Here is a 12,268-nt window from a genome sequence, read left to right as displayed (position 1 = left end):
CCCTCTTTAGGAGGAAGCAGGAGCAGCTCTCCCTGTGCAGGATTGATGGAGCCAGTGCTTATTCCTCAGCACTGGATATTGGGATGGCTTAAGCAGCTCTTTGGGCTCAGTCTGGACCTTTCCCAGTGGGATCCTGGCTGGCTGCAGCTCCAGGTGAAAGAGAAACAAAAATCTTTGGGATTCCAAGCAGCTGATGGGACAGCCTGGGGTGGGTGAGGAGCCACAGAGCTTAGTCAGCTGAGGCCTCTGGGCTTTCCTTCTTTAATCAACTCTGACTTCTCAGCAAACTGCAGGAAAACTTATCTTAGAGGTGCCAACCGCCACCAGCATAAAGGAATTCTAAAATATTCATTCTGGCTTTTCAGGTGAAGCCATTGTTTGGTTTCCCATTCCAGCAGTTTTCAGTGTGCTCTCCCTGTGCCCCGTGCATCCTTTCAGCTCCCTCAGGCTTTTTCCTTGCCCGAATGAGGAGCATTTCCATGTTTTTTCTTCTTGTTCCACATGGCCTTTCCAATCAGGATGCTCTGCCTGTGTTCAGTGGTGACCTGGTCTGGATTTTGGAACTATTTGAAACCAGCGATTTCGCATCACACCACATTCATCTCTATTCATGTTTCCAGAGCAGTAAGGCAGAGGCATCCAATTATTTTTAGTTTTGCCTGCAGATTTTCTGAGCATTTTGTCTGTGGATGAGAATAATCAAAGTCAGCACATCCTGAACTTCTCCTGATCCTTGCTGTGGTACAGAGTTGATGTTATGGGGCGTGTTTTTGCTGCTCTCCTGTCGTTCTGTTTGCAGCCCTTGTGGGTGCAAAGTGCCAGCTACGCCAGCTAAGATTTGTCCTCTTGGGTTTGCACCTTCCCAGCTGTGGGTCATGTCCAGGCAGCTGGAAATGGCACTGCTTTTCTGTTCACTCCTGGATATAATCAGATTTCTCTTTCCTGAGCCAAGTTTCTGACTTCTAACGGTGTATTTCTAACTCAGCAGCATCCTCCCAGCTTTATTTGCCCTTCTCTTAAGCCACACTGGAAATCAAAGCCTGGAATATAAAAATGATACACAGGAGACCTAGATTTGAATTTCCTGGAGCCTCTGCTTTGTCCTGGGAGTAGAAACTTGAACAGAACCAGAAGTTCATCCCACAACTGCAGCAGCTTCGTGTGCCCCCAAAGCGCAGAAATTCAGACCCGTTTCTCCTGTGACCCCGAAGTTCAGGAGTTCAAACTGTCTGGGTTCTGCAACAAACCTGAGGTTGGGGGAGGCATTAAAACCCATTTCAAAGGCATCAGCACCCATTTCTCCTTAAAGACCCTCACGCGTCGAGGTGTTTGCAAAGCCCTCAGCACTCATCTCTCCTATCGTCGGGGAAATTCCTCCTGCGCGTTGCTCTGGCTCAAACCTCAGCGGGAAATCGGCACCAAGCGTGTTTTGAGGGTCCTTCCTTGCTGAGCGAAACACGAGAGGAACTTTAAACGCTTCAGCCCCTCATCCAGGCAGCCCCCGAGGAGCACAAGCCGGGATTTTGTCCGCAGCTGCTGCCGTGGCTCTGTCACACAGCCCGGGAGCCGCTGTTTGCCACCTCCTGCCTCCAGCCTGTCCCTCCCTGGGATGCTCCCAGGCTGCCGACAGCTCCCGGGCACGGCTCCACCTTCCAGCAGCAAAGCTACCACACACCGACTCCTGTCCCGGCCAGTTCGGGTTCTCCACCTGGAGATGCGATGGTTTCGGCTCGTGAGGAGCTCCCTCCACCACCTGCAGTCCTGGATGCTCCCTTCGCCAGCGCTCCCGCACTTGGATGCTCCTGCTCTGGCTCCTCTCCACTCCCGAGGGCTGCGTTTCTCCAGGCAGGACTGGCTGTCCCCCCGAGATGTCACCTGCCAGCCAGGCTCAGCTTTACGCATTCCTTGGATATACTCGGGCTGGAGACGAAGCCAATCCAAAAACTCACTGGATTTTTTTTTTTTTTTTTTTTTTTAAGATGTTAATTTTAAGACTTAAAATTCCCAAAGTTCTTCACAGCTGCTTTCCAGGAGTGGCTGGAAGTCCTTCCAAGACCTGCTGCTTTCTGAACAACACTTCAGCTCCGGGAATGGGGGCTGCTCTCCTGTGTAAAGTCTGAGATTTCCTGCGATCTGAACGTGGGATCCTTCTCAATGAGGAGCTAATTACCTGTGCTGTAATTACGAGTCGCTAATCACCAGCACTATTAGCGGCAGCGATGACAGTGGTGCTGTCTCATCTCCCTCTGCCTCTCCTCCGCCAGTGGGAAGCGTTTCTGGCTCGTTTCTGAGCAGCAAACCTGAATCGCAGAGGTTTCAGGATGTGATCAGTCTTGCACTGACGCCGCCCTGGGCGTGTGCCACGAAACCCCAACCAGGAGGAGCATCAGGATGCTCCATCCCAGCTCTCTGCTGTCACACAGAAAGCTAATCACACACTCGGGGGATGAAGACTGCTGACTTTTTTTGATCGCTGTGGCAGTATTTTTAATTTAAGGCCAGCGTGGATAAAGTACTTGTAAGAATTTTAGTTAGAATTTCATGAGTTTATTACGTTTACTGACCCTGGTGGTTATTCAGGAGCTGCCTCGGTCTCTGGTGTGGCTTGGGGGGCTCTGGAATTGCTCTGGAGTGGCTCTTTCAGCGCGTATTTCACACCGAGATTTATTTCACTCTTCCACCCACCAAGGTGATAAGCAACAACCATCCATCCTCCGGGTGACACTAAGCACCGGCTGCTCTCGAGAAGAAAAATGGGACCCCTTGAGCCTGACTGGATGTGGTTTCCATGATGGATGCACTGCCTTTGGATCCTGTTTGTCCCTGCTGTCTCTGTGGAGTCGGCTGCAACGTGGGCAGGGACACCTCCCACTATCCCAGGCTGCTCCAAGCCCGTCCAACCTGGCCTGGGACACTTCCAGGATCCAGGGGCAGCCACAGCTGCTCTGGGAAATCTGTCTCCCCACGCTCACAAAAAACATCATTCCACATTCCAGAACTGGCCAAAGCATGGGGGGAAAAACCCCCCAAAAACAAACCATCTCTTTTTTCAGCTCTGAAAAAAAGTCTTGGAGGTAAAACTGGACAGGAAGCAGAAAATTTCTGCTCAGGTTTTTTCCTTTCTGGTGATTTGGGAGATTTTTGCAAGTCAATGGCATAAATGGGAATTATGCTGAATAAAAGAGGAAACTTATTTACTGCTCCCAGCCCTTCCCATGGGGCTTTCTGTGTTTTCATTTGGAGTTGGCAGGGAAACTTCAGCTGAAATATTTTTAGATGAAATATGGCATTCTGAGATCGCTTTCTCCCCTTTCTTTGAATGTGTTCTGAAATTTGTTGAAGAGCTCTCAAAGGGAAATTCTGGGAGTTTTCCAGTTGCAGCAAATGGGGAATATTTCAGCTCCTGAATGGTGATGGATGGAGTGGAAGAGACACACATCGTTTATTATTACATTTCATATAGAAAACGTTCTTTTTAACAAGTCCCAGCTTCATCAAACCTCTCTCGCATCTCCTGAAATGAGAAAGGACAAATGGAGCTCCTTTCACCAGGAAGATCCTACATCAAGACCCTCCAGTCTTGAACCTGAATGTGCAGAAGCTCTGGAGCATTCAGAAGGAATTTAAGGGGCAGAGACCCAAGGAATCTCCTTCTCCTGGAAGTTACAATCCCAACTTCTCCAGCAATGCCTGGACAAAGACCTGGACAAGCTCGAGCAGTGGCCCATGGGAACCTCGTGAGGTTTAACCAGGCCGAGTGCTGGAGCTTCTCCTGGGTCAGGGCAGCCCCTGGGATCAATCCAGGCTGGGATGAGCAGCTGGAGCAGCCCTGGGAGAAGGGCCTGGGGGTGCTGTGGGGGAGAGCTGGACCTGCCCCAGACCTGAACCCCCTGCCCTGGGCTGAGCCCCAGCAGGGGCAGCAGGGGAGGGGGATTGTGCCCCTGTGCCCCTGTGCTCAGGTGAGACCCCACCTGCAGAGCTGCCCCAGCCCCGGGGCCCAGCACAGGAAGGACCTGGAGCTGCTGGAGAGAGGCCAGAGGAGGCTCCAGGGGGATCAGAGGGATGGAGCAGCTCTGCTGGGAGGAAAGGCTGGGAGAGCTGGGATTGTTCAGCCTGGAGAGGAGAAGCTTTGGGGTGACCTCACTGTGGCCTTGCAGGGCCTGAAGGGAGCTGACAGGAAAGATGGAGAGAGACTCTGTCCAAGGGCCTGGAGGGACGGGACACAGGGAATGGCTTCCCAGTGCCAGAGGGCAGGGCTGGATGGGATATTGGGAAGGAATTGTTCCCTAGGAGGGTGGGCAGGCCCTGGATCCCTGGCAGTGCCCAAGGCCAGGCTGGACATTGGGGCTTGGAGCAGCCTGGGACAGTGGGAGGTGTCCCTGCCCATGGCAGGGGTGGCACTGGATGGGCTTTGACGTCCCATCCAACCCAAGCCATCCTGGGGTTCTGTGGTGGCCAAAGCCGCCAGTTCCAGGGAGCAGGAGGGTGCAGGTGGCTTTAACCTCACAGTGTCCCTCACTGGTGCCTTGGGAGATCCGTGTGTGGCTGTGCAGAAACTGCTGAAGGTTTGCAACTTCCACCAGTTTCTCCCTCATTTTCTTGCACTTTTAAAGTACAAACCTTCCACTTGAGGTTTTGGACTCTGATCCTTGTGGGTTTTTTCCATTTTGTGACTCTGAAATATAAAGTTGTGATTAAAGGGACAAGTAACTTTTACTGTCCTCAGGCCAGACAGGACCTGGCAGAAGATGAAAAGCTCTGCAAGGAGAGCTCTCCCTTTCCTGCTCCTGAGGGGTGAGGGAGCAGTGCCATGGCTCATCTGCTGTCCTTCCTGCCCACAGGGGTCCTCCAGGAAACTTCCCACCGGTGTTGTCTCCTCCTTTGGGAAATCTGTGCTGACGCCATGCCTGGAAATTGAAATTCACGTTGTCACCTCGTGCTGTCTGATCCCATTCCTCCTGCTCCAGGCAGAAATCCAGACTGAGGGAAGGTCCCTGGCCCCAACCAGCAGGGACAGGAATGAGAGCATCAAAAGGGAAGAGGGGTGACCCAGCTGACACTGCAGGATCCTGGCTCGCCCCGGGGACGTGCTGAGTGCCACGGAGGAGCTGTCGGCTCAGAGCCGTGTTTTGACTCCCTCTGTTCCAAGGAAGGGGTCAGGGGCTGTCCTGGCAGGTGGGGACAGGAGAGAGGAGTCAGGAGCCTGGGATGTGCTGCCAGAATGAAGATTCCAGCTCAGCTCCCCATCAGTGTTAGGTCCTCCCCCAATCCCTTCTCTGTGGGTCGCATTCCTGCCAAACAAAGCAGAAGTGGCACCTTTGAAGGACCAGCTGCAGATCGTGAGTGCAAAGCTGCCCCAGGCACCTGGAGCTCCTTTTTCCCCCATTCTTCTCCCAGCTCCTGCTCCTTGCTGGCTTTTGATGAGCCACGTGTGGGTTGATTAGGTGGGATTTTAGTAAAAATCATTAGTTCACTGATTAATTAAGAGTAAACTGGGGGTGTGAAGGACACAACGGAGTTAGGATGGGCTGGGGGACTGAAGCCTCATGATCTCACATTTATCCACGCAAAGCTATTGTGGGAGACAGCCCTGTGTGTGCCTAAACCAGGGATTGCAGAGGCTGGCTCAGAGCTCCATAAATGGCACATGAACTCCTTCACGTGGGGAATCAGAAAATTCCCAGAGGTGTGGGACAATTCCCAGCCCCAGTGTGGGTTGTCTTAGGCTGGTGGCTGCACTTTCTCCTCAGCATCGTTCTAGCTAGACCAGCGGGATGCACTTGGACAGGATTTTTATGATGGTTGGATGAAATTTCCTTTCTGCCTGCCCTGTTCTAGTGATGATATCCAGATTCTTGCTTTCCATGGGATTTTAGCAAACAGCAGGATCATTTTTACCCTCAAGCCAGAATATCTGGGCTATTTCAACTCCGCCCGAGAGTATCCATCCTCACTCACTCACTTGACTTCTGCTTGTCACAATCACCTAAAGCCTGGGAAAACTTGAAGAAAGGCTGACAGGAAAGAGCAAATCTCCTCAGAAAAGTGCTGATCTCTTGTGCTTCTATAGGAGATGGTGCTGTGGAGAGAGCTGGAGGATGGCTTTTAGCGTTGAGGATGATAATTTGTATTTCATGACTGGCTGTGGTGCGTGCACATGGAATTTTGCATGTCTTTTTCGGGATGAGAGAGGCAGAGAAGCATCTGAGCTCCAAAGGAATAATCTGCTGGACAACAATAAATCCCTTGCTGTGGTTTCCACCCCCTACTCCCATCCTGGACTCCACAGGCTCCCCAAACCCCCCTCTGGAATGCTGAGGGAGGGCTGTGTGCCTGCCCTGGCTGCCCGTGACGGGTTTTCCCTCTCTTCTCTCCCCACAGTGAATTTGCCAAAGAACGAGAGAGGGTGGAGAACCGCCGGGCGTTCCTGAAGCTCCGCAGGCAGCAGCAGATCGAGCGGGAGCTCAACGGGTACCTGGAGTGGATCTTCAAAGCAGGTAAGGCAGGGATCTCCTGGCCTTGGTTGGATGTGTTTTGGGGCAAGTGAGGGCTGGTGATGGGCTCCAGAATGAGTCCTTGGTGCAGCCGAGCCTGGGGAGGGCCCAGCCAGCACTCGTTGGTTTTGTTGGAATTCTTTCTGAGCATTTGCACCGAAGTTACCGCAAAAAGATCTCGGTTTGGTTGAAGCGAAGCTAAAGGAGCTGAGCCAACTTTGTTGCTGAGATCAAAGCAATTGCCCTAATACAGGGCAATATAAAAGAGTGCCCAAAGCCTCCACCGAGGGGGAACTGAGTCATTTCTGCTTTATTCTCTCCCTGCCCCAGCTGGTGTCTCAGCCTTTCTTCCTGTGCTGGTAAAACCCACCCGAGGGGCATTTTTTACGAGCTGCAAAGCTCCCTTGCGTGAAGCTCCCCCCAGCCCCTGCTAACACTGCTTTATAACCACCAGAACTGAACGTTGCTCCTCATTGCGCGGCGTGAGCAGCTTTAACCAGGACCCAGCCACACTCACTGAACAGAAAACAGCATTTTTATCAGACTGCAAGGATTACTGATAACCTTCCTGCCTGATGGAGCAGCTGATATTTATCTATTGACATAACCACAGTCAGTGCTTTCATGCAGCGGGGTAATTTCCTCCTTGCTTGCTTTTCAACGTCTGAGCCAAGGGAAAAGGCCTTTCAGAACAATGATGGGGAGGAAAAGAAGTGGTGGTTTCTCAAACAGATTCCTGGGTGCCTTTTTAGAGAGATCAGCTTCATCCTTGCTCTTTACAGCCGAACTGTAAAACAAAAATATCAGCAGTTTATGGCGTGGTTCAAACCCGTTGTTTCTTGTAGCGCTGCACAGGGTGACAGCTGAGGGCCACTTGTGTTGTCAGACTTTTATCCACTGTGAGGGTTCTACGGCAGCTCAGGCAGCCACCCTTCATTCTGTGGTTCTGGAGGCATCAGAAAATAAATAATTCCCTTTCCTTCCCATTTAGAATTTGTCTTCTCATTAGTTTACAGCTTCTGTGCAACCCCAAACTCAGATTAATTCCTGGTTTGCCCAGCAGCTGCAGCAGGGTTCTCTGGGGTTCTCCTTTTCTAGCCCTGTCTTGCTTTTAAGGCTCTTGGTGATTTTTGGTCCCTAAATCCTGATCTCTGTCAATAAAACAGAGCTGAGAATTCCCCTGCAGGGTTTGTGCCACTTTGGGGCCTGCTCTGCCCATCACCAGCTGAACTTGTGCGAAATTTAGGACGCAGAAATTATAAAATGTACAGCCAACCTCTGCTCCAATTCGCATCCCTGTGGGAATTCCTGCCTCTTCCACTTCTTTGTAGCCAGGGCTGAATAAATGCCACACCAACCTCGAGTGAAACTGCTGCAAAAGACACATTTTTTAGCCTGATAACACATGATCCAGAAGGTTTTGTGGAACAGGGACGTGCATGGAAAAGAGCTGAATCAGGGAATGGTAAAAATACTCTGTAAAGGCATTGTTGAGAATATAATAGGAATACAAAAGAGCTTCCTAGTACAGCTGAATAATAACAGTAATTAAAATCAGCTTAGCAGCGTTAATAAAATCTTTGAATAAAAATGCGGCGTGAAGGCAAAGCAGAGGATCCAGGCTTTAGGATTGAGGCACTGAAAATTGGGACTGTGCCTTCGACGGGGACTTCCCAGCTCTGTTTTGGGCATTTCAGCTCTGAAATGATCTGCAATTCCTTGTCCAGGATTCGGAGCGGGGGATACAGCCAGGGAGGACAGTCCCAGACAGAGCTGGGCAGAAACCCCCTGCAGCAGCCCCAGGCAGGAGCTGTTTGCATAAAGGAAAGAGAAAAAGCTCCTGGGATTCTGCTCTAATGGAACTCTGGAGGATTTGGTCATTATTCCTGGGAATATCTGATTGGTTTTAAATCCTTCTGCCAGCCTTGACCTCGCTGACTCTTGGAGCAAAGAGTGCCACATGTTAATGCTCAGTTTGGTCTTAAAAAATCAACCAACCCCACCAAGCCGTGTCCTGCCCTCCCTTTAAATCCGTCGCCTTTCTGCAGTGAGAGGAAGAACTCAGGAGTTTTTTTAATTACTTTTCTTTCTCTAATCTCCCTCCACCTTGTTTCCTCTTATTTTTTCCTGCTCTGGAGCACCCAGAACCAATCAGCCCAATCCCCTCTCTTCCCCTGGAAGCCTCCCCAGCTTTCCAACATTTCTAATATCCTCCCTGAGCATTTGTTCATTTGTTTTTTCCCCTCATTTATTTTTGATGCAAGGCAGGGGAGAGTGGAGAGCTGCATTCCAGTGCTTCATAAAATGATGTCTTAATCCTGAGATTGTTTTTGCTCTGCAATTTTTTTACATATTCTGAGTAGTTGCTGGAGCTGGACAGGAGGAGCCCTTGTCCTTTGTAGTGCTCAGGTTTTTACCTCAAGGGCTCTTTTAGGACCAAAGGAAGTGTGAGGGACTAAAATCCCTCCTTCATCTGTGCCTTCCCTCCCCTCAGCCAATGATAATTTTAATTTAACGTCGTGGTTATTGTTCACTGACCACTCTTAAGCGTCTTTAATGTTTCTCATTCATGTCTGTAATTTTAATTATCACAGAGTCCCTGATTGGTTTGGGTTGGAAGCCTTGTCCAGCCTGGCCTTGGGCACTGCCAGGGATCCAGGGGCAGCCCCAGCTGCTCTGGGCACCCTGTGCCAGGGCCTGCCCACCCTCCCAGGGAACAATTCCTGCCCAATATCCCATCGAAATCTCCCCTCCTTCAGTTTGAAGGCAATTGTGCTTTCCAGAGGAATGAAAAAGTGGGCAAACCAAGCAGTGCAATCCACGCAAGTGATTTTTTTTTTTGCCACTTTCTCCACTAAACTCCTCAGAAGTGCAGGAATCCAAGGCTGGAATGCTGCATTTCTGGAGAACAGGGAACTACGAGTTCTCCACACAGAGTAAAGAGCTTCTGAGCCCACAAATATTCTTTTGAAGATGTTTCTCTTATCTTACAAGGACATGCAGCGTTTGGAAAACACTTTGCTCAGAGACTCAAAGTCTTCCCGTTCAGGGCTAATCAAGTTTCATGTCTTTTGCATTTTAATTCTCTCCAAACCCACCTTTTTCACACAAAACTGGAGTGCCAGGCTTTGGGAATGGTTTCACCTCTCTCTCCCAGCCCTCTGTCACTTCAAGGCCATCCCTTGACACAACAGAGCTCTGTGAACTCCAGGTTTCAGCTTTCTTTAGAAGAACAGAGCCCCATGATAGAGATGGGAAAAGACACCTCCAGCAGTGAACCCCATGTGAGGTGCCAGGGGAGGATAATTGCCACAAAGACAAAGCAGAGTTCCCTGGGAGAGCGTGACAGCCGCTTCTAAAGGCTGCATTTTAAAGAACTTTTTCTACTTACCAAGCCAGAAATTAAATTCCTTTATTCTTTGTTTTTCCTCACCTCTGCTGCCTGGTGAGTGTGAGTTATTTCCAGTGATCTGCTGCTCTTTTGAGCCCCCAGTGTCCTCCCTCCCCACACCAGAGAGAAGGAGAAGGGGCACCACATTTCTCTGCTGCTTTGCCTTCATTTCCAGCCCAGTCACACTAACGACCAAAAATTCACCTTGCTGCCAAGACACCCCTGGCTCTGATACCCTAGTGAAGCCCCTGAGCCTTTGTTTGGAGGCTCAAAATCGCTGATCTGATCCCATCTCTCTGCTGAACATTTCTCCTAATGCAGAGGCACCTTTTTTGGGGGGGTTTTCAGGTGCCCAGTGATCTCCTTCCAGGCTCTGTTAGCAATGATTAAGGCAAAGCAGCTCCTGAGCCTCTCTTCAGGATGCTGGCTGGTTAAAAACCCCTCCCAGCAGTGCTGAGCAACCTGCTGAGCTCTCTTTTTAGGCTTAAAAACCTCCTGGGGTAGTTGTGGTCCTTTGGATTCCCAGAGAACATGAGGCAGACAGGAATAATTATCAAGGGAGAGAACCCGGGAACACTGCAGGAGGAGAGCGAGGCTTGAGGGAATTTCAGAGGTGAAATGGGGTTGGATTATTTTAAGGGAACAGTAAAAGTTAGCCCAGCTGTGTTTATGGATGGAGATTTGTTTGGGCACCAACTCAGGGCTCTTCATTTGGGGCAAAGGTTTGCAGAGTTGTGTAATTTGTAGGTGAGAATATTTTGATACCAGCAGCCTGTGGGGAGGGTTCCCATGTCTAACCCATCCCTTCCTTGTGTTTTAGGGCAGTCACACTGGGAATTGCAGTTTAATTCCTCCCATATTTTAGCCCCCAAACATCAGTACAGGCAAAACTTCAGAAGAACCTTTTGGTCTGAGGTGCTGGTTGGTCAGAGAAGTCTCTTGAACCGTCCAAAACCACCCATTTCACTCTTCTGACCTGGCCTAGGAAGCCTTGAAAACCACCTGCATTGTAGGTGGGAATTGCAGGCACAACTTGTGGGTTTTTGGAAGGATTTTACACCTTTTAAAGTGCAGCTTTGAGCTCATCTGACCTTCTTAACCCTGTCAACTTTGCTGTCTTTCATATCTCTGGTGCATTACTTTGCACTTTCCTATTTCCTTCCCCTCTGCTTGGGTTTCCAGCCTTCCTCAGTGCTTGGTATTACTTTTTAGCCTTCTCAATTGCCTGTCTTATTAAAGTATCATTGCCTCTCTCTCCCAGATGATTAATAAAGAGATTATATAAGGCTTGTGTGGCTTATAAGGGTTTATATAAGGCTGATCCCTCTGGTATCCTTCTAGACAGCTCTCAGCCTCACACTTTGATGTTTGGCCTCTGGTTTGTTTGTATTTATTTTTCTGAAGTTGCTCTTCCATCTAGGTTGGCTTAAATGGACTTTAAAGCAAAATTTGGTGGGAACACGGTGTCAGATGTTTTAGTAAGAACCCAAATTCGATGGAATTACAGGCATGTGGATTTGCCATTTTTAAGAACAGAAGGAAGTGCAGAGTTTAGCAGCTGCCAGCTCAATGTTTTGTTTGCTTTGGGTTATCCTTTAGCAGATTCCCCATGTCATTTTCCAGCAGCAAACTGAAAATCTGTGGTTCTGAGTGAGGTCTCAAGTACTGGCACAGCACTGCAAACTGGCCAGGGGGGTGGCACTGCCCTGGGAAACCTCAGGAAATTGGGTTGTCTTTCACGCAGATGAAAATTATTCCGTTTGGGGGGGTTGGTTTTTAGTGTTTCCTGATTTTTTTTTTTAACTTTAGGAAAGTGCACAGTTGTATTTTGGAGAGTTGCAGAGGAATGGGACACCAGGATGGTGTTGCAATCTCTGAGCTCCCTGGTGGAAAACGTGCTGGGGATTTTATTTGGACAAAGATTGGATGCGATGGCTCAGTGGTGACACCAAGTCTCCTGCTGGCCCTGTTGCTGTCACCCAGTGCCACCCCTCTGCTCCCCATGGCTCACTCCTGGTTTTCTGGAGACAAAAGAGCAGCGATGGGTGTGGAGCATCATTCCCAAACTGTCTCCAGCGTGGATGGGCATGAGGGACCTTCCTGGGGCTTCTGGGGACTTGTGGTCCTGCCCAGTCTGGAGGAAGGTCCTTGGTGTCCAGAAGAGCCTTGGGGAGGAGAGTCGGGCAAAGAACCGGGAGTGGGTGGCTGTGAGGAGGAAGGGGTTTGTTTGGAATCCTCCCTCTGTGCACGAGGGACACGGGCGGAGAAACACGAGAAGCACATCCCAGAGCCGGGAATGCCCCTGCAGACGATGTAAGGGGGTGGCACTGGGGTGGCGCTGGGGTGAGGTGGGTGGCACTGGGGTGAGGTGGGTGGCACTGGG

The 12,268-nt window shown here is 50.2% G+C and overlaps 1 protein-coding gene across 24 annotated transcripts in view; it reads left to right on the top strand.

Annotated features, from left to right (window-relative positions):
* CACNA1B (calcium voltage-gated channel subunit alpha1 B) overlaps positions 1–12,268 on the top strand; it is a 268,511-nt gene that overhangs the window by 128,352 nt on the left and 127,891 nt on the right. For all 24 annotated transcript variants that reach the window (XM_048325195.1, XM_048325181.1, XM_048325175.1 and 21 more), the window contains one exon: positions 6,382–6,497. In XM_048325195.1, coding sequence (XP_048181152.1) covers positions 6,382–6,497 — 116 coding nt within the window. The remainder of the gene's footprint in view (positions 1–6,381; positions 6,498–12,268) is intronic.

Source organism: Corvus hawaiiensis, chromosome 21 (assembly GCF_020740725.1).
Source record: "Corvus hawaiiensis isolate bCorHaw1 chromosome 21, bCorHaw1.pri.cur, whole genome shotgun sequence".
NCBI classification, from domain to species: Eukaryota; Metazoa; Chordata; class Aves; order Passeriformes; family Corvidae; genus Corvus; species Corvus hawaiiensis.
This window is presented reverse-complemented; position numbering and strand designations above follow the sequence as displayed.